General features: G+C 39.2%; 5 protein-coding genes across 6 annotated transcripts; 2 read left to right on the top strand and 3 right to left on the bottom strand.

Moving 5' to 3' along the window:
* Positions 1-63: 63 nt before the first annotated feature.
* LOC140774362 (protein TIFY 6a-like) lies at positions 64-2322 on the bottom strand. Its single transcript, XM_073117330.1, has 7 exons — positions 2122-2322; positions 1714-1892; positions 1381-1634; positions 1197-1287; positions 757-1093; positions 610-667; positions 64-422 (listed from the first exon to the last, which is right to left on the bottom strand). Exons 1-7 carry the CDS (start codon positions 2189-2191, stop codon positions 272-274), a joined length of 1140 nt encoding a protein of 379 aa, XP_072973431.1. The 5' UTR covers positions 2192-2322; the 3' UTR covers positions 64-271.
* A 3596-nt stretch (positions 2323-5918) lies between these two features.
* LOC140774576 (plant UBX domain-containing protein 2) lies at positions 5919-9845 on the bottom strand. Its single transcript, XM_073117616.1, has 3 exons — positions 9075-9845; positions 6963-7241; positions 5919-6500 (listed from the first exon to the last, which is right to left on the bottom strand). Exons 1-3 carry the CDS (start codon positions 9672-9674, stop codon positions 6249-6251), a joined length of 1131 nt encoding a protein of 376 aa, XP_072973717.1. The 5' UTR covers positions 9675-9845; the 3' UTR covers positions 5919-6248.
* Positions 9846-12979: 3134 nt separating this feature from the next.
* LOC140775059 (uncharacterized) lies at positions 12980-15982 on the top strand. Its single transcript, XM_073118302.1, has 7 exons — positions 12980-13060; positions 13304-13457; positions 13561-13727; positions 13998-14091; positions 15030-15067; positions 15178-15313; positions 15438-15982. Exons 1-7 carry the CDS (start codon positions 12980-12982, stop codon positions 15851-15853), a joined length of 1086 nt encoding a protein of 361 aa, XP_072974403.1. The 3' UTR covers positions 15854-15982.
* Positions 15947-17118, bottom strand: LOC140772920 (non-specific lipid transfer protein GPI-anchored 10-like). Its single transcript, XM_073115181.1, has 3 exons — positions 16476-17118; positions 16291-16362; positions 15947-16195 (listed from the first exon to the last, which is right to left on the bottom strand). Exons 1-3 carry the CDS (start codon positions 16816-16818, stop codon positions 16050-16052), a joined length of 561 nt encoding a protein of 186 aa, XP_072971282.1. The 5' UTR covers positions 16819-17118; the 3' UTR covers positions 15947-16049.
* A 782-nt stretch (positions 17119-17900) lies between these two features.
* Positions 17901-21283, top strand: LOC140772861 (formin-like protein 9). Of its 2 annotated transcripts, XM_073115083.1 has the most exons (5): positions 17901-18789; positions 18871-19754; positions 19846-20036; positions 20128-20363; positions 20448-21283. In XM_073115083.1, the coding sequence occupies exons 1-5, from the start codon at positions 18250-18252 to the stop codon at positions 21144-21146; spliced, it is 2550 nt and encodes an 849-aa protein (XP_072971184.1). In that variant the 5' UTR covers positions 17901-18249; the 3' UTR covers positions 21147-21283. The 2 variants fall into 2 exon arrangements, with proteins under 2 accessions (XP_072971184.1, XP_072971183.1); XM_073115082.1 differs by having other exon boundaries at positions 17903-19754.
* Positions 21284-21376: the final 93 nt, after the last annotated feature.

Here is a 21376-nt window from a genome sequence, read left to right as displayed (position 1 = left end):
TAAACAAAAAAAAAAATTCAAAGTTCACATATGCAAAGAAACCCAAAATATTATTTTGCATATTTTGGAATAGTGCAGGGCATAATCATCATTTAGAACTATTTACTACAGTTTCAGCAATACGACAGGGAAATGGAGGATACAAATAGTAGAGTTTTACATAACACATGAAACTCCACTTGCAAAGCTCTATGCAACCAAATATACAATAAGACCAGCCAGGCTCAGGAATCTGGTTGCATTATGAACTAATGGAATGCATAAATAACAGCTAAATCTCCAGCCTAGTACTTGGGGACTCCCTACTATGAGCTAACTCATCACCATTGCTTGATGAGGCAATATTCTTCAAGGAAGATTTGTTGATACTAATCCCTAAGGTTTTATTCTCACAAGAATAAGGCATGGCATTGGTCATCACTCTGCAAAGGAAGCACCAAAGTTAGCTAATTCTGAGCGTAAAAGCTCCATCATCATAAGATTGATAGGCACTTTTCCTTGTATGTTGAACAGGTGAACAACCTATTAGGATTAAATATTCCTCCAATGCCGTGCCAAATTCATAAAGTAGAGAAGTAAGTAGATTTCAAATGAACATAAATCCCCTACCTTTCTTTCCGTTTCTCTAGAAATCGAGTCAGAGATGCCTTCCTAGCTTGAGGTACAGCTGCAGTAAACACAGCAACGCCATGGCGATGCCTTTGCGTCACAAGATGAAAGAAATCGAAAAGTATAAGGATGTTGCTCGGCAAGTACCTCTTGGCATTGTAGCACCTACTGGACAAGTGTAAGTATTTGGAGGATCAAAATATTGGTTTGTAGGAGCCAGTGGACCTGCAGACTTTGGCCCTGCAGAGTCATCACTGGTGATAGAAGCACTCCTGGAATGAGTTCCCCGTAGCGACGCCACCGATATCGGACTAGAAAGCCCTGAGCAAGGTGCACTATTTTGCTTCTGGGATATTGTCTGGTTTGCATTTGAATCATTGGAACCTGCCATTTTTGATGGAGATTGTAGTGGTGTGTTTCTTGAACTACCGGCATTTGAAGTTTTGCTCGATGCCTTATTTGCCAGTAACATAATTTCTTGAGCCTATAAAAGAATCATCACCACTCAGCAAACAGCATCTTCAAAATTTAACTCGATGTATAACAATAACACACACACACACACACATATATATATACACACAAACCTTATTCATTGGAATATCGTCGAACACATTCACAGCACCTGCGTAAAACACTGTCAGCTGCGCGGTTGCAGAAGAGGGCTTTGTCGCATCCCTTTTCAAAAAGAAATCAGATTGAAATTAATGCCATTGCCATGCTCCATTAGTATTTTGGATAATTAGGAAGGAAAGCTAGCAATCTTGTTACCTTTGCGCAAAGGGTGCAGTGTGCAAAGCAATTCCTCCTCCAAAAGGCTGCTGCTGCATTGAGGATGCCATAGCCACGTCGAAGAACGGCCTCCTACTGGCAATAGGAAGGGGATGACGAGAGACCGTCGGAAAAATTCTTGCGCCGTTCGGAGAAGAACCAAAAGAATCGGTGCATTGAGACTGATAAGCTCGCATGGCGTATTGCTGGATAATTTGTTCTTGTCTATCAAGACCCAAGGATTTCTGCAAGCTCTGAGACACAAGACTGACAAGTTTGACATCGATCTTAGCTGAATAAGAGAAATGATCATAACAAACTATGCAGATCTACCTGCGGAGCTAACACAGGGGAGGACTTGTCAAAGGCATCCATGGTCGATAATAAAGGTCTAAACCTCGACGAGAACAAGTGATCGACGGCGAGGTTCTTTGCCTTGTCTTCCGGCGGCATCTTGAAGGACAAGAATGGCTGCTGAGGAGGGGCCCTGTGACCGGAACCTCCGAAGAGAGCTGAAGCCCAAGAAGAACAAAAGAAAGAGGAATATAGAAACAATAACGCCATTGCCAATTCTTTATAATAGGACTTAAGACATGCAACAAGAGACCATGAACTAGTTTGCGACTAATTTCCGCAACATCCAAGTAAAAGAAAGAAAGAAGGAATCGATCTATCGGATTAAACCAAAAAAAAAGAGTCAAATAAACTCTTCTTCCGATCAAGAAACTAATTAGTGCCTACCTGCTTCCTGCATGCTGACTCTGCCATCGTATCCATCCTTCCCATTTATTCCCAAAAAGTCCATCTCCATCCCCCCAAAAAAGGAAAAAGAAAATAAAAGAAGTAAACTCTACTCCAAGATCTCTTCCCTGTTCTTCTCAAACAAAGGCCGCCTCTTTCCTCGACAATCTCTCTCTCTCTCTCTTCTCTCTAATTTCTTCTCTTGCAAGAATAATAAGCCGCCTCTAATCTCTCTCTCATCGGCCATAATTAAGTAATCCTCAGCACGGGCCCACGTGAGCTGGCCCTGCGCCGTTAGATTTAGTGGGCCCCGCGCCCGGCACCTGACGATTAACCGGCTGGTCCCGGTCGCTCTACACGTTGTCCTACCGCAACAGCGATTGCTGGCGCGAGTAATCGGCGATCCCAGCCGCATCTTTTTAGGAAATGGTCGTTAATTATTGGGAGCAAACTATATTAACTGTCATTTCTTCTACTACTTTTTAACATAATTACCGCTGAAATTTTATATCACTTTCAGAACATAATATTCTTTAAAAATAGTTGTTAAAGCCGGTAAATACATACAAATAACTAACTAAGATACTCTTATTTCTTAATATTTAGTGAGTAAAAAGTTAACAATTCTAACAGTGACTAATTAGGTTTAAGTGACAGGATGGTTCAAAAATTATCACGAGTATTTGATCAAGCCTACTTATGATTAAGCTTGGCTTAAATTTATTTTTAAACTTATTTTAATAATCAAACTTAGCTTAACTTATTTTTGAGCCAAATTTAATTAAGTCTTATTGAGCTGGCTTTGATTATTTTGACAGCCATATTTGAAGCCCACCTCCTCTTAAACCTTAATGATTGAAATAATTTAATCTATAACATATTTCTTCATTTCTCTCTATATTTATAAATCGCATATCATATTAGAGAATGATGTGGCTGCACATCTCGAAGGTAATATATACATATATATCTCAAAAGAGTGCAGCAAAAGAGACTGCACTAATCATTTAATTAGAGTCCATCTGAGTGCCGGCTTATTTAATTTATTAATTTAATTAAAGTTTCATATACCGATGATAAGCACGATGGATTTCAATATTTTCTTTATCAATTTTAGATTTGTAATGCAAAGAAAAGATCACAGAAGAAGTGGATAGCACGAGCTTAAACGCATCTATCTCTTTTAAGAATTTCGAGAGTGAGGTCAAGTTCTTTCTCCGACTATCTTGAAATTAAAATTTTTGGCTATAAGCCCATAAGATAAAAAGATTAATCCATATATATATATATATATATTTCCAACTTGTTGAGAACGAAGTAGCTAGGTACATTTTATTTTCCTAATAAGAGAACATAGTATGACATATTTCTTTAGTTTAGATAAATTATGGGGAGAGTAGAACCCACGACTTCAAATATTATTATTATTTATAGTTCTAAGGACAGTAGACAACTCACTCATGTTATCAGTATTATAATTATTATTATTACTACTACTTAAACACATTCTTGTGATCTCCCATAGTTTATTCCTTTGATTTATTTTACATTTGACACCGAGGAATCCAACTTATAATTACTTTTATTTTTATTCTTTAAGCAAAGAAGAGTACACCACCACCATAAATAAATATATACAATCTAATTAGTTCTTCCACATGTGGCAAATAAAGACATGGCATTAAACAATTAGGTTCCAAAAAGAGCTCTGAAAAGAACGCATCAACAAACGCCACTTGCTTCTTTGTGCATGCATGGAGGAATAATATTTACATGTGTGAGATTATATCTACAAACTTACCACGTAGGAAAAAGATTAATTAATTAAAGTTTAGAGGTTGCAACTTGCATACAGCGTACATATATAGCAAGTGGTAGCTTTAGCTTTGGAATAATTATTAATCCACTTCATCAAAAAGCACGTTCCAAAGTTACAAAAAAAAATATGGAGTGTGACATGTGACATGACTTTAATGGCGTATATGTTTCACTGTTTGTGTTACAGTTACGTAGATGTCCTACTTTTTTTGTTGTTGTTGTTGTTGAAGGATTTGTATTCTTATGTCTGGCTTAAAAGATATTCTCATTATTGAGAGAGGAATTATGTATTTGTAGCACATACAACATAATAAGAGATGGTCTGGCGTGGCAGATATAAATTTGGGGCCCTAAGCTAAAATTTTGTGTAGGATCCTTCCAAACTTTATAATTTAATTATTTCATCAAATTATGTTAGCACTTTCTTTTCATCCGTGAAGCAAAATAATTGAACTCTAAATCCAAGGTCCACAAGAAATTTTATTTATCACTTGCAAAGATCACTCAGTGATTTAGGGAATCGTTGAATATCTCTAAGTTAAATGGTGTTTATTTGGATGACTTTCTTCTCCTTTATCGTATATTTATTTCTAACTTCATATTTAATTGGTAAAAGAATTTTACCTTGAGTTTATCCAAAGTTATAAATTGCTGAATAGTCTAACAATTATATAAAAAAATACTTTAAAACTTTAATAAAACACATAAAAGTGACGGTAAAATGACTATTTTACCCTCGACGAGGGGGTAGACATGCCAGCATTTCTTTTGGTCCAGACGGCTTTTCGGAGAATTTCTTTATCTCTCTCGGAATAATAATAATAATGAAAAAGACCAGCCGCTTCAGCTTCAGCTTGGTTGCTTTGGTGGGACGGACGAGCCAAAAAGAAGCCACTTGGAATCAGCAGTATAATTAGCGTACGGTGAGAGTTCAGGAAAGAGGCACGTGGCATCGCTGCAGTGGGCCTGCGACGCTGTTTCGTACGGCATCGGGGGGGGGGGGGGGGGGGGGGTGCTTCGATCAGCGGGTTGGGTCAGGAACTTTACATAGATCTGCCGGTGCCCGAATCGAGACCCGGATCCGTCTTGTCGGATTTTGTCCGTACTATCCGCAGGGTTAGCAGCTTTGATTGGGGGGGGGGGGGGGGGGGGGCCAAACTAAACTACTGTTGCACTATATTTTTCTCCGAAAACTTATTTCAATACGATTATACTCTCTCAGTATCACCTGAAAAACGGCTGTCTCAAATAATAATTCTTAATATATATAAGAGCAATTTTTTATAAGAGCAATTTATTTCAATATTAAGTCTTTTTATTTGAATAAATTGCTCTTATAAAAAATGATGTACACTAAAAGAATTACACGTAGAGAATGTTATGATGAGGGGATGGGATCACAAAAAATAATTGATAATTTTTCATGTGTCGTAAATTTGTATTTCTGTGAGATGGAAAAACCGAGCATACAGGAGCAGCGAGGTCAGCTCGGGCCTCTGAGAAAGATACTGGTCGAATAAACTACCTGCATAGATCCAATTTAAGGTAACACTATCCTAATGGAGGAGGTACTATGATGCCATTTATTTTGGGAAAAGAAAATTAATTGCGGCTTGTGTTATTATGAGATCTGTCAGAAGGAAATCTTTTTAAGAAGCAAGTTGCATATCATGTCACGCTATTAAGATAAGTCTTTAAACACAAGTTGGAGTATGTTTAAGTATAACGTGAGAGCATAGTTTTGTCTCTTTAACACCTGCCAGGCTGCACCTAATTAGATCTATTACGAGATGCCTCATTTTTCTTCTTTAAAAAATGACAACTCTCAGTCACAAGTGGTCCGATGCATTTCATTAGACAACGGGATCACATCAAAACCTACAGCTTGTCCCAAAATACTCTTGGCAGTCCCATATTCATATGTACATATATATACCATCCACCTTGCTATCTTCTAAAAGGCCCACCTGGGAATCAGATGCAAAGTACAATAATGAGCTTTCCATAATATGGCATCCAATAATAATCTGTTCACAACTTCACATCAACCTGTCAGTATTCAAACCAATAATTCCCTAATACTCCCAGGTTAAGCCTACAAGCAGTGGAGGGAAGGAATGTTGGTTATCTGTGCTTTTAAGAAACGGCATCAAAACCAACATCCTCAAATCAGCCAAGTTATCATAACAGCGGATTGATTTGGATTACAATTCATCTTCACAATCCAATAACAAATCAATTGGAATAATTAGCTACAGCAAACATTATAACGGTGGTATCAACTCATCAGAAGTATGACCATGTAATGGCTATAACGTAGTTGTTGCACTTGTAAGCGGTTCAATGATTTCAAGAAGTCCATTGGCCAGACCAGTGAAAGGAACGGAATCTGTCTCCAAAGGTTTAAATCTGAGAAGGGCTGAAGGGACTAAATCCTCCTCCTCTAGTGTAGGTATTCTTCCTCCTGCTCTTGGATGACGAGGCACCAGTCGTACCTTCGGCAGAGCTGGATGCAAGAGGTCAAATTCCAAACTAGGCTCCTTTAAAGCAGAACTCACAAACTACAAAGCAAATTTATTGTCAGTTAAAACTCAATAAAGGACCAAGTACACAACAGAAATTGCATTTGATTACAGAAAGATTGCCCAGGCATTAAAAATCAGAGGAGGAACATGAAAAGTCAGAGGATCAGAGTGATGATTTCAATCATTTTGACATTTGCATGACCTTTGAAAGAACTGCGAATAAAATAACTCTTCCAGATACACAGTCAGTGAATGCATTTCAGATACAAATTTTCTTCATTTCAGTACTTATGCTATATAAAGAACAATCTATGTAAACTGGATCTGAGTTGCATGTATCCTGAACAAGGTACTCGGTAAAAATATGTGGTTAACTTTGTGATTTTATAATCACCTGAAACTATCCACCGATAACTGTTTGATTTATATTTCAGCACAGGAACCTAGAGAATATATTGTATTGTGACATAAGCAACCAATATGGAATTTGGAAACTACCTCATAAAGCACAGCAGTTGGCTCCCAAGGAAGAAACAGTGCCTGGAGAACAACTCCATCAGGAAATTGGATCCGGATAATTGCTTGTTTGTACCTCTTCCGAGCAGCCAATGCCTGCTTCTCCCTAAATGACTTGGGAACTAGAAGCTGAGACTCCTGTAACTTTTTCTTCCTCAGCTCAGCTTCTCTCCTTACTTCTTCTGCAGACAAATTATAGAAGGAATCTGGCAGATCAATTCTTGCAGCCACACTTTCAGGAACAGCAAAAAACACCCGGACCTATAAATTATACATATGTACAATTAGTTGAGAGTCAAATGTACAGAATGCTGCATGCAGCTGAAAAAACTCGATCGGAACTTCAATTTCATCAAAATTGAAGCATATAGGGAAAAAAGGAAAAGGAAGAAGAAGCGAAGTTACTGGTTCAGAAAGAGTAAAAGGCCAACTCATTCTGCCAGGCCTTTTCCAGAAAGAGAAAAGATGGTATCTTGTAGGAAATACCGAAGGATGAGGAGTCGGAGAATGGCTCAGGGATCTAAATATGGGGTAAGCATATCTCTTTCAATGGCCATCAATTACAGCCTTGTAATAATTTGTACCAACATATAAAACTAGGAAAAGAAAAGATCTGCTAGCAAAAATAGCAAGCTAATGGTATTTAGTATTTAAGTTATCCATCTTCAATGACAAATTAAGCTCATGCTACCACAAAGTGGCCGCCGAACATGGCCATCCTAGGCTGCAATCCCACTAGGCACTGCTCATTATGAACTTCTATCAGAGTATCAGCTAAGGATGAGCTTGAGAATTAGGAACAATATGCCTTACATAAAGAAAGGAGTCAGCCATCAGAATAAATGCTGGTGCATGGTACCATATCTTTATCTTCTAGTCCTGTAACTCTCTTTGGCATCTACCGTAGCTATGTAGCAAGTGATCCAAGAACTCTTCAGAGAGATGCATGTGACAGTTTCACATAGAAAATATATATTCTTTATTGACAACCTTTATCCAAAGAACCTAGACAGTACATTACTAACGATCATGTGCTTACCAAAATGCATTTTATACATTTCTAATTCTAACAATATACTCATGTTAATCTTTATTTTTGAGCCAAACTAGTTGAGTACCAACTATAAAAAAAAATGAACATATATTTAGCATTCTTTTATTATATTAGAAAGAGAATTGAATCCCCTCAAGAAAAGATTGTGCAGGAAATGGAATTCCTCCGAAAGTCACGATTAAGATCAGTGCTAGGATTGCACAAATACTCTTAAATGATGGCAATCGCAAACAAGTCCAGCAAAGGACAACGATGCCCATACGGGAGCTATGAGCTGTCCATTGTTCCATCTAAAGGCCAACTCCGGCACCTAATTGGGAAAGGCGACTCCGTGACACATGATACCAGGGGATGTGTAGCAGGAGCTACACCCTAAACATGTTTAGACAAGCCATCAGCCTGTCTAACTCAGACGGAAGAACCTTACATTCTAACTGCAGAAATGTTAATATTCCTTATTAAGATACATCATTAATTTGTTATATTGCTCTTATAGTCATACATCTACCACTATGGAGAAGTTCATTTGGAGTCCCGATAAGAAACTCGGCTACTAGTACTGTTGAGTGGAATTTCATGAAGCTTAGGAAAAGTAGAGATGACCAATGAAGATTGAAGCATAACTAATTAACTATTCAATAACACAACAACTAGCACATCTATTCTTAAACTACAAAAGCTATCAATTAAGCCCAAAATAGCTTCTGCCATGAAATTTTCACCGCCCCAAAAGTTTCAATTCACATAACCAGCCTTTAATTCTTGGCAAGACTTGATCAATATGGTTTTATTCAAGAATATAGATAAAGCTCTATTGTATTCAATCTACAGCCAGATAAGATTTCAGATCCACTACGCTGTATAAATTCCGGGAAGTTAATCTGTAATCCCGAATAATTCCTGATAACCATAAAACTAATATCAACAAGATCAATAAACAACAAAGGCATTAGCTACATAGAAGTAGTAAGAAACAATACGGTCATCGAATGCCAAAATATATATGAGAACAAAGTAGAGAATAATCTTATCCAACGAACCTGCCTATCAATCTTCTTCCGCTCGATCTGTCTCTCCTCCACTTCACTTTGCGTTGTCGCCTCCTCCTCCGGATCCTCCGACCTCCACCTCTCCAACAAAGACAGCGCCTCCCTGATCAACCCAATCTGCTCCTCATTCGGCTTCTCCATCGCCGCCCAAATTTCGCCCCCTTCTTCTCCAACCCTAAACCCGACGCACTCGAACACCTCCAGCCCTCCCTTCCCGTCCCCGATCGCCTCCCTAATCTTCGGATTCCCCATCCGAATCCTCCGGAACTTCTCATTCCCCGGATCCTTCGCTAAATTCCCGAGGAGCTTCCTCACCACCTCCACTGCCGCCTCGTCGGGCCCCGCCGCCAGGAACTCGCCGACACGCATCGCGATCTCGCTCCTCCTCGGGTTGGGCGCTGCAGGAGGGATGGGATTGGGGCGTTTGGGGGTGGGATTTGGGGGGACGAGGCGAGAGGGGTGGGGGTTGGGTGAGTTGACGGAGGAGCCTAAGACCTTACCTTGGCCTTTGAAAGAAGAGGAGGAAGAGGAGGAGAAGGGGTTGTTGACCTTCTTCATTAACGTCTTCATCTTATCCTTGACGTCGTCCATTTCTGCGACGGGAATTAGGGTTTGGAGATGGAAGAAGAAGAAGAAGAAGGAGAAGAAGGAGAAGATGGTTGACCAAAGGAGAAGATGTGAAGGGTATCAAGTTGACTCGTCACAACTTCTCGAATCTTTCGCGGAGCTCCCCGCGTATTGGATATTTTATAGGAGCTTTTTTTGTTTTACCAAACTAGCCTCGTCCCCAAATTTAATAAACAACTTTATTATTATTATTATTATTATTATTATTATTATTATTATTATTATTATTATTATTATTATTATTATTATTATTATTAACCTGACAATAAATCGCTAATAAATTATATTTTTGTATCAAATATTTAGAAAATTACAATATAATATTCTGCTTTTTAATAAAATTATAATGTATACCTTATATTCTCACTCTATTACGATACAAAACACTTGTCACTTTGTCATTAAATCAGTTAGTTAAACTTAACTAAATATCTAAGTTAAATTAATTATAATAATAAAATTATGAAAAATAATCTTAACCAATTCATACTATAAGCATTTAAATCATTTTAAAAATAATAACACTTTAGTCATTTTAGAAATAAAATATTTCTACCTAATATAATATTTTTATGGTGTTACAAATTTAATCCGTGATATTTTATTACACATATCACTAAATTATAGGACTTAATTTATAAATAGTAAAAATATAGAGTCTATATTATAATTTAATTAAATGATACGGTGTTACCAAATTTTCTTTTATTTTAAAAGTAGCTGAACATAGGAACATTTTATTTGATATTTAAATTCATGTCTTTTTTCTTTCTTTCTTTATTTATTTATTTTTTTGAGATGTACACAATAAAAATGCTAATAATAATGGTTAACTTATAAGTAAAATAATGAACTCGGCAACGATTCATCTTCTAAGCAAAACACTAATAAATTTAGTATTTAGTTGACATGGATATTAATATAGCAAAACTAACAATTGCTATTAAGTTTGAAGTGAGATTGTATATTAATGTTGGATGAGGGCTAGTTTTGGATCAAAACTCGTTTAGTAGTAGTTGAGACTTGGCGTGCATTACAAGAAGAAGTAGAAGCCAAGGTATGGAGAATTACAAGTTAATGACTAGTAGTTAGATTTTCTAATCCTCTTCTCTATATTGGGTTTTACTTTTACATTAAACTATTAAGACTATCACCATCGTTTTCTTTTCCTTCTTCTGAGGGATATTAATCAATCAAAATTCACATCACCCTATAAAATTCTATGTGATCCTTCAAAACTGCTATTAGATATATGACATTAATTAATCTTTGCAAAAATATTATTGTATATATTGTAGAGCAGAAAACCTTTCTTTTGTTATTAAAAATTACTAAATTTTGGCGAGCCACCTAAATGATCACTTCCTAATCGACTTGCAAATGCTAGCTAACTAACGACTAATGCTTACTAAACTATTACTTTGAGATGAATCGGCAAAGACTTATTACCTTAAGTTTTACCTATATTCTTCTTTCTGGTAGTTAATCGGTAAAGACTTATTCATGATAATTGAAATAGAAGAAGATATAAGAAACAGATACTGATGCATGTAATCTGATCTCTATCTCTAAAATAACTTACTTGCTGTAAAATAACTAGAAGAGAAGGAGAAGAAGCAATTCACTCAAGTGTAAAGAAGAAGAAAAGGAAGTAATGAACGTTGTGTACCTCCATGGAGAGAAACAAATATGGCGTTTAATACCTTGTAGAAAGGTGCCTTTATCCATACCAGGCCTTGTCAAATGTACAGTCCTTTGTACAGACCTCAACTTCAATGCCCGTTCGACCTTAAATGAAATCTATACTAGATAATTAAGATAACTAGTAACTTCGTTGCTAGACAAAAGAAGGTAGAGAACTTAGTTTACATCCAAGATCTCGATTGTAAATATTGGCTGAAAGATAATGATTAACAAATTAACAATCTCATCATCTGTTCCACATGAGAATTTCTTTTCGATCAACCGTATGAACTTGAAAATGATGTAGAGTAGTGTTGAAAATTTAAGTGGTAGAAAGAGACAGACTGCTTACGTTGAAACAAATCCTGCACCTCATTTAATCAAATAGTACAAGCTTTAAATTCGTGATGTTACTTACGGATAATAGTTCATTTCAATATATATATGGTCGTGAGTTAAATTTTTTTTTTAAAAGTTGAGGAGAAGGTCTCGGCTTGATTAATTCTTTTAAGGGTTCTCTGGATTCATGAATTAAGTTTAAACCTAGGTAGCACACATGCATGCATGCAAATATTAAAATTAAGGATGCTTGGTTAGAGAGAGACCTACATAGAGTTGGAAGTGACATGCAGACATGCACCTGGACCTTATTGCATCATTGCAGGCATTTGCAATGGCACGTAATTAACCATTTTATTGTTTTATTAGACTTGTCAGTACCTAAGACAGAGACCTCGACAGGAGATCCATCCAAGCTGACATATATACCTAGTGTTTTGAGGTTAGAGAGAGAGAGAGAGAGAGAGAGGAACTGGTGGTTAACTGGAACGTTGTTAACTAACAACATAGGTTCAACTAACCCTTGAAGTGTTATTTTATGAATTAAAATTCACTACCTGAAGCTTGTTGGCTTGCTCAAAGTTTGAAAAAGAAAACTTTAGTTCAGTTATGACGATCTTGGGTCCTTCATTAATTAGTTGTAAGATAAACTTGTACTCTAGATCTAAGCATGCATATATATATATATCAGTTCATCTTCATGGATTCTTTCTCTTTCATTTTTCCCCTTCTTTTGAGAAGATTCATGAAGTGATATCAATTCTTCTTTCTTTCTCGATCATCTACTGGAAAGTATCTTTCTATCTCCAAAAAAAGAAAAAAGAAAAGAAAAAGATCAAAAGATCATACAAGCATATATATACTAATATGTTCTATATGATTTCACTCATCTACTTCTCTACCTCACCCCACTACTACAGAAAGAGCTAAAAGGAAATTAAACCCTTCCTAAGTCGATCGGTTTTCCTGGCAAGCTAGGGTTCAGGAAATCCAAGGTCGAACAGACAACGAAGGCAAGGTCGAAACCATGCATAAGGACTCTTCACTTGACAAAAGAGCATGGCAAGGATATAACTCACCCAGATCAAACACTACTTTCAAGCTCCTGTCCACCAAATTAGTTCCCTCGCCTGCAGAAGCAAAGAAGAAGTAGGCTTGATTACAAGAGATAATTTTTGTTGGCTTTCTAATATATAGTTGCTGCACTGAAGAGCCTAGAGGAATGGATATATATGTATAGCGTGGTGATGACCTCCTCATGCTGCAAAGGAGTTGTTAGCTGGCTAGGACTATATACTATTCGATCCTCCCATTGTAGTAGAGGATATGTATCTAGCTAGTTCTCTACGATCTACTTTGACTTGTGGTTGGATTTCCTTTTCGTGTAACCACGTAACAACCTATCCAAGTCTTAACTCAAAGCGTGATAGATATAGGAAGAAGAAGAAGAACAAGAAGATGAAGAAGAATATAAGAATATGATGGGAAGATTCGGATACGGATACGGATACGGATTCGGATTCGGGTTCATACTCCGGAAAGATCCAACCCATGGTACTATGAGAAATTAGGAAGGGGTGGACGTAACACCAATCGCTGCCACAAAGTTGTTTATCAAAGCGAACAGAGCTCGCCCTCCCGATTCCGATAGCAATCTCGGTTTCACCAATGGCTTGGAGATTGCTGTTGAGCAGCAGCAGCAGCAGCAGCACTTGGGTCTCTCGCGTATCTCTTCCTTCTATCTCTCCTCCTCGAATCCATTCTATTCCCCACAAATGCAATGGGGCGGCATCAAGAAGTGAAATGAATTGGGCAAAGATGACTGCAGGAAGGCACCTTTTGCGTCTGAGAGGCGGTCGTTTGCTTTGCCGCGCCAAGAGAGGCGTCGAAGCCTCGGAGGCCGAGGACGCGACGCTGAAAAGAGGGCTCCAGGCTGCGCTTTGGGCTGCCGAGGCTGCTTACATTCTCTGGCTTTTCCTTCTCCCCTATGCTCCGGTTTGTTTTTGTTCCCCTTGTCTTGGTTTATGTTGTAGTTTCGTTGCCTTTCAGATGTTTGATGAAATGGTGCTTAGACGTGAAACCTAAGGCTTTATAGGAATTTAATTCCTCTCAAAGACGAATCTTGGGCTTAGTTGAAATCTTGAGCTCAAACACGAGGGAGAGTGTTAGAGTATAAAGATCAGATCTTTTGTGATGTCATTGTTATATAGCAACATAAGATCTCCATATATATAGTTTGACTCTGGTTACTTGACCTGTGAGCAGGGTGATCCAGTGTGGGCTATAAAGTCCAGCACAGTCAGTGACCTCTTGGGTTTGTCCCTGAATTTCTTCTTTGTCTTGCCCTTATTAAACTCTGGTGAGTCTTTTTCCAGTTTTTCTGTCTAAACTATAATTTCACGTTGCCTTAATCAAAATTAGCTCAGAATTTTTTTTTTCCAGTGACTCAAATTCTTCTTGTACCAATAATTTCACTTTATCAGATTTATGGTCGATTCTGTTGTAAAAAAAATCATTTTCGGCAAGCATGCAAGTTATAGAAGTTTCTGCAGGTTTTCTCAATCTCCTGGCGTAATGACCATTACCGAATCTCCTAATTCTCTTGTATCTTGATTAAATGTCATTTTATCTGTTAAGACAGATACATTTGTTTTACATGCAAGAAATTTTGATTTTAGATTTCTACTCAACTGTGTCTTAATGCTTTCTGACAACATTACTGCACCTAGTGGCTGATTTCTTAAATACTTTGTGGAAACAGCGAGAGGAACACCACTTTCTACTCCTTCCTTTGTACCCACATCCTCCTTAAGTATGCTTCTTCCCATCACCCTCTTATCTGGACAACATAATTCCCAAAAAGTAAGTGGACAAATTCATAAAACTGATGCACCCTGTAGATAACTCATAGATTGCATCAAGAGCACAAGAGCAAACTAATCAAAAGCTTTAGAATCAATGATAGCAATAACCTATTACATATTCACAGATCACCTCCAAACATGCTGTAGCTTTATATCATGGAACTTAAACTTCGTATGGTAATCTCCTCAGCAGAGAAATGTGGTTCTATCCATATTTATTTATTTTTTCTCTCTATTGAATCCAGGGTTACATTGTACTCACCTACTTTCTAGAAGTAATGTTGTCTTAGAATTGCATTGCTTGATATAGAAACATTAGTTATTCACCATCTTAGTTCACCGGAGTATCAAATCACCATGCTTGCTTAAAAGACATACTTTATGTTCGATGTATCACTAATTTAGTTGGTTCATTAATTTGCTGGCAGTATAGGTGGCATTCATGTGATAGAAGCGCCGGTACTTCACCCTGTAAGACGCTAACCAGCTCTCCTAGAGATATTTTACCCTTCTTTCTGCCTCTAAAACATGTATTTGCTAACTTGATAGTCTCTGGCCCCGGTGGTCTGCTGCTTTTGTAGATGGCTGAAGGACTATTCAATTTTGTCATTGGATGGACATTTTTGTTTGCTCCATTACTGTTTACTGATTGCCGAAGAGAAAGATTCAAAGGATCATTGGACCTCTTGTGGGGCTTTCAGATGTTTCTCACAAATAGTATGCTCTACTTTGAAACTGAAAGCTTACTTACTTAATGAGAAAACCACTTCTAGCAGTACTTTATGATCAAATCTTTTCTCTGACAATCAGTTTTCTTTTCTTTCTGGAATGTCCTGCTCAGCTTTCTTAATACCCTACATGGCAATCCGACTTAATGACACAGATGTGGAGTGCTCTCCCTCAAAAACATCTCAATTGGGTTCACTGATGGTAAGAGGAGCATCAATCGTAGGTATAATTGGTGGTTTGGTCTGCTGTGTATCAACACTATGGGCTCTTTACGGCCGTAGTGATGGTGATTTTGGAGGTCTTGCCGACCGATGGCAATTTTTGGGAAGTTACATTGGATCAGATAGGCTGGCTTATGCTTTTTTATGGGACATGTTCCTTTACAGCATATTCCAGCCTTGGTTGATAGGTGACAATCTTCAAAACGTAAAGAAACAAGACAGAGAAATTGTAAATGTTGTGAGATTCATCCCTGTTGTTGGCTTGGTTACCTACCTCTTGAGCTTAGATGATGTAAAAGAGTTTTAGCTAAGTTTGAGTTTGATCTCATGTAATTTACTTGCAATAAATTTTGGTGAGGAACAAATCTTTTTGATTATAAAATAGAGCTATCTTTCTGTGTCCATGCTAACAGAGGCAACTTTTACTTGATGATTTGCATCACACATACTGCTAACAAAGTGCATTTCAGAGCAAGTAAGATGACAAAAACTTGTAGCTAGCTTTAGTGAAGACCTACTGCCAACATTTGTGCCGCAATAGCCAAGGCCAGGGAAGTTCCTTCTACTCGAAGCTTTCCTCCCCAGTTTAGCCCAAGCAGCAGGTTGTTGGTCCTCGGTGGAGGTGGTGGCGATTCCATTACTGGCGGAACTGAAAGAGCCAGGGATTTGCAATTCAAGAAAAAGTTTGCTGATAGAGTACATCACACAAAGTTGCTGTGTGAGTGGTCATTTAATCAAACTAACCTGCAGCAGAAGTTACATTTGGCCCTGCAAGTCCAAATGCCCCTGGTGATGCTGACGGTGGTAAAGACAGTCCTGTAAGCAGGGGAAAACCAATATAAGAGGTATTGGTTATTTCAATCTGTCTCTCTGTTGTATAGGTGTGTATATAGGTTTAGAAGAATTTAAAGTAAGCTCTTCGAAAACACCTGGACAGGCGTCCGCATCTGCCGTGAGATTGATGCGGCAGAGGCGCGGGAGCTCAACCACGAGAGAGTGATTTATGGGCAGCAAGCTCGAACGGTTGAGCATGGAGCAGACACATCCAGGCTGATCGCGAAGGACGTCAGCCAGGTTATCGCAGCATTGGTCTGGCGGTGAGGTTGCCGCCCCCTGAGCGAAAGGCATGCATGGGAGAAGGACGAGGAGACTGGTGCTGCAGCTGACAGCGTTGGATAACGGCGAAAGATGGGCGCAGGGAAGAGAAGTTAGTAGCAGTGTTATGGTGATGGCGATGGTCAAGAGTGCAGGGAGGGTAGAATGTGATGCCATGGGTGGTGAATGCTGTTAACTTCCAGTTTGGAGGATTAGGGAGGATGGTCTGCATTTATACAGGGAGAGTATAGAAGGGAGTGTGGGAGGAGAATGGAGATGGTGTTTCATGGAGTGTAATTTATGTGTGAATGACCGTATCGTGCAATGCGTCTAGCATGGTATCGGCGTCGCTAACGGTCCATTGTTCTCTAAAGTACGGCTGTGGTCTGTCTGGATCCTCTCCGACCTGGGTTATTAGAATAGATTACATCACTTATATCTCGATTTTAATCCACTAGATGGTGAAACCAACAAGATGCATTAGCATTAGCATTAGCCCATAGGTGGTTGTATTTGTGGACATAAGTTTCTCAACACGAAGAGCATATTGGAAAGTTTGTTAGGTTTCATATGGGCCCCATTTTACTTTATTCTAATATATGGATGTGGGGCCCTATTTTTATTCATTATTATTATAGTCCTAGGCTCATAAATGTGCAGTTATTTTTTGGTGCTCCTACCACGTTACATAATTAGTTATTAACTAAGATAAATTATATATTTCAAAGCATTTAGTCCTATTGTATGATAAGATTAGGCGGTGATGTTGACGAGGATGAGCAAAAATTTATAAGCCTCGAGCTACCAACTAGGAAATTATCCATTAGAGCCGCGTCAATCACGGATGGATGGAAAATGTTAGCAATCCAAAGTCGTAGTAATCAAAAGGAGAGAAAGCTAAGTGCAACTTTAAGGATATAGACAACTCGTCAAACAACCATGCTTCATATTATACTAACAACGTAGTTTGTTAAGTCTCCGTTTCTGTCTTACATGCTCCTCTCCCATCTCTATCTCTGATGGAAAGCTTGCACTGCCACCCACTTAAAGGGCAAGCAATTCCAGCCAAAATAGACCCCACAAATCTACAGTGCTCTTATATAACAATTAAAAGATCTTACGACTTGGCATAAACTTTTAGACACCGCATTCTGACACCAATTTGGCTCAAATTTCTCTTACCATAATTTGAAATGCTGCGGCCATGCGAATGATAGGAGAATGTTGTACTAAGTCACAGGGTAAATAAAGGCTTGGGGTTAAAGCTAGAAGGATCTCACCAAACTAAGGACCCCAGAAGAGGGGGGGAGGGGCCAAGATGATGAGAAGTTGTTTCTGGGTTGGCAATAGCTCCAAGGGAAGATAGGAAGGTGAGGGTAAAAAGAGAAGGGGGGCATTACTGCTCACAACTGCCAGGTTCAGGGATTCCTTGGAGTGGCATTGAAGGTTCTACCTTTAGATCCACACCACCACCCAACTTCAATGCTAGACAAACCCCCGCCATAAGGTTTCAGCTCTTTTATGAGCTTTTACTCATCTTCACTTTCTTCCTTGCTCCACTCAAAACAGAAATCTAACATGTTGAGGATAGCCTCCTGATTCCAAGAAATGGGCTCTGTTTCAAAGTGCTGCTTCTGCCTTCTCATGCTGCTCTCCTTCACATTCCTGCTCTTCAACTCCCAGCTCTTGGGCACTGCTTGGGATCTAAAAGACAATGTGGGTGGAGATATGGGACACCATATACTATCAAAGTTCAGATCATTACTAGGCTCGAAGAGTCCCAGCTTGGGAAGGTCAAAGCACCACAGCTATCACTATTCTCCAGCTCCGGCGCCAGTGGAAGAAGTCGTAACACCAGCTCCTATCCCTCTATTCCATCCGCGTATCTACTCCCGGTCGCCGCTTTTGCATCGGAGTCACGCTGCTCCGCCAGGTCAAAGTAGAGAGCACGAAAGGGATGACAGAGCTAAGGTAAGACGTCAGAGGATAGCCATCGCAGTTGCAGTGTTGGCTGGAGCAATATCCTTGATAATTATTAGTGCTGTCGTAGTATTAGTTTGTAAGAGGTTTCGAAGAGCTCAGAAGAGATCATTGCCGCTATTCGGCAAAAGATCAAAGGCTCAGAGGCTATCAAGTGCGACGAACAAGGTGAGTTTTGATCCTGGCCCAGAGCTATTCTATCTAAATTCTTTGGCACCATACCTGGAGAGTGATTTTAGTCTTAAACAGTCCTCTGAATCTAAGATTGCCTTAGCAAATGAGAGTACATCTAGCTCGTCATCATATACTGGAGAAGTAATGAACTGTGAGCAAGACACTGTAAGTTTTTCAGATGAAGAAAATCTTCCTACTGAAAATTTGCAGTCCGATGATGACGAGTCTTTCCATTCCATATGTTGCTCTCCTTCCCCAAATGGCTCAGCTTCTGCACCAAATTGTTCTCCATCTAATTCCTCATACGCATCTATCTCACCCATCTGTAGATCAACTCAGTTTGTTTCAGTACATTCTCCATTTGCGTCAAAGAGGCGACCTTCCATGCACTCCACTCCTGTCGATCTGAGAAAAGCTCATCCTACTTTTCCACAAAGCTTGGTGGTTGAACGTTCTCAAACACCGTCTACTCCAAACAATCAGGAGATGGTATCTTTTGATATCCAGAGATCTGAGCATTCTTTCAAGTCCCATAGTCCACTAGGTAAATCACATAGTAGTCCCACCACTTCTAGGGTCGGCGGTATACCAAAACCACCACCTCCACCACCATTCAAGCCACATTCTCGTTTGAATGATTTGGGAAGCTCACTTCCAGCAATGGCAACATCCACTTCTCCTTCAAAGGTAGACTTGCTTTCGACTCCTCCGAAAGGAACTCCAGGGGCATCAAGTATACCGAAACCACCACCTCCACCACCTTTGAAGCCACCAATAGCTCAAAACGGCTGCAACTCCCGCTATCCACCTCCACCACCTCCTTGCCCAACTCAGCAAACTACACCAGTCGGCAAAGATGGTTCACCCCTGCCAAAGTTGAAACCACTGCACTGGGACAAAGTACGAGCTGCGCCAGACCGTGCTATGGTTTGGGACAAAATCAGATCAAGCTCATTCGAGTAAGTCTAGTATTCTGATTAATTAACTTTCCTCCTTTTTTTTTTCTTCTTCTCTTTCTGATCAGCATACTATTTGCTAAACGGGATCCAGATTCGATGAGCAGATGATTGAATCGCTCTTTGGGTATAACCTGGAAAGTTCAGCCAAGCATGAAGAAGCCAAAAGCAAGACCCCGTCTCCTAACAAGCATGTCTTGGAGCAAAAGAGATTGCAGAACATCATTATATTGCTGAAGGCTTTAAACACGACTACGGATCACATCTGTGATGCTCTGCTGCAAGGTGGTAGACCTTTGTGAGTTTAAGTGATAACATCGATATATTTTGCTGTGGGTCTTTCCGTTGATTTGTTATAGATTTTCGGTTGCATCAGGTAATGGATTATGTGTGCAACAATTAGAAGCACTTGTTAAGATGATGCCCACAAAAGAAGAAGAAGAGAAGTTATCAAACTACGCTGGGGACGTCGAAGAACTAGACCCAGCGGAGAAATTTGTCAAAGTGGTACTAAACATACCATTTGCATTCTCAAGGATTGAGGTCATGTTATACAGGGAAACTTTCGAAGATGAAGTAGCTCACCTGAACAAGTCCTTCGCGATGCTTGAAGTAAGAAGTGATTGCATCTTTCCCCCATCCGATCAATCTCTTGCATCTGCGTGCTAATTAAACTGCATTGTTTTATTCTTTCAGGCAGCTTGCAAGGAGCTTAGGTCCAGCAGACTTTTCCTAAGACTACTTGAAGCTGTTCTAAAAACAGGAAACAGGATGAATGTTGGAACTATCAGAGGAGGCGCCCGAGCTTTCAAGCTTGACGCTCTGCTAAAACTGGCAGATGTTAAGGGGACTGATGGCAAGACCACCTTACTACATTTTGTTGTCCAAGAGATGATTCGACTGCAATCTCCAAATCTTGGTAACAAGACGAAGATTGCTGAGGAAAGGGAAGACGATTGCAGGGCAATGGGCCTGGATCTTGTCTCAGGACTGAGCGCAGAGCTCTGCAACGTGAAGAAGACGGCCAGTATCGACTTGGATGTTCTAATAAGCTCAGTCTCGAATCTCTCAGCCGGAATGTCGCAGCTGAAGCACCTGATAGAGAAGGATTTATCCACTGACGACGCAAACCAGAGTTTTGTACACTCCATGAAATCATTCAATAATCATGCCGAGAGGACCATCAAAGAGCTGAAAGACGATGAAGACCGAGTCCTGCTCCATGTCAGAGATATCACTGAGTATTACCATGGAGGCGTGAGCAAGGATGAAGCAAACCCACTTCGGATTTTTGTGATTGTGAGGGACTTCCTCGCGATGCTAGACAGAGTGTGCAAAGAGTTGAGGGACTCCAAGATCAATCAAGCTCCAAATCTGGTCATTCCTTTCCGATAGAAAGGAAAACATTTCTTTCTTTCCTCAGAATATAGATTGCAGCTCGTTCTATTTTGTGTTATAATTTGTCAATTGCAGCTATGGAAATTGTGAAATGTGAATTATGCCAACATTAGTTGTCTCTGAAAGGAATTCAAATTTACTACTACTATACTTTAAAAAAAACTAATTAAAAAAAAAAAAAACGAATCGTAAGAGTTTTATCATTGCCTACTGCCTATTTTGTTATG

This window comes from Typha angustifolia, chromosome 13 (genome assembly GCF_048772165.1).
Source record: "Typha angustifolia cultivar Huaian chromosome 13, ASM4877216v1, whole genome shotgun sequence".
In the NCBI taxonomy this organism is placed as follows: domain Eukaryota; kingdom Viridiplantae; phylum Streptophyta; class Magnoliopsida; order Poales; family Typhaceae; genus Typha; species Typha angustifolia.
The sequence above is the reverse complement of the archived record's forward strand: the minus strand, read 5'-3'. Positions and strand labels throughout refer to the sequence as shown.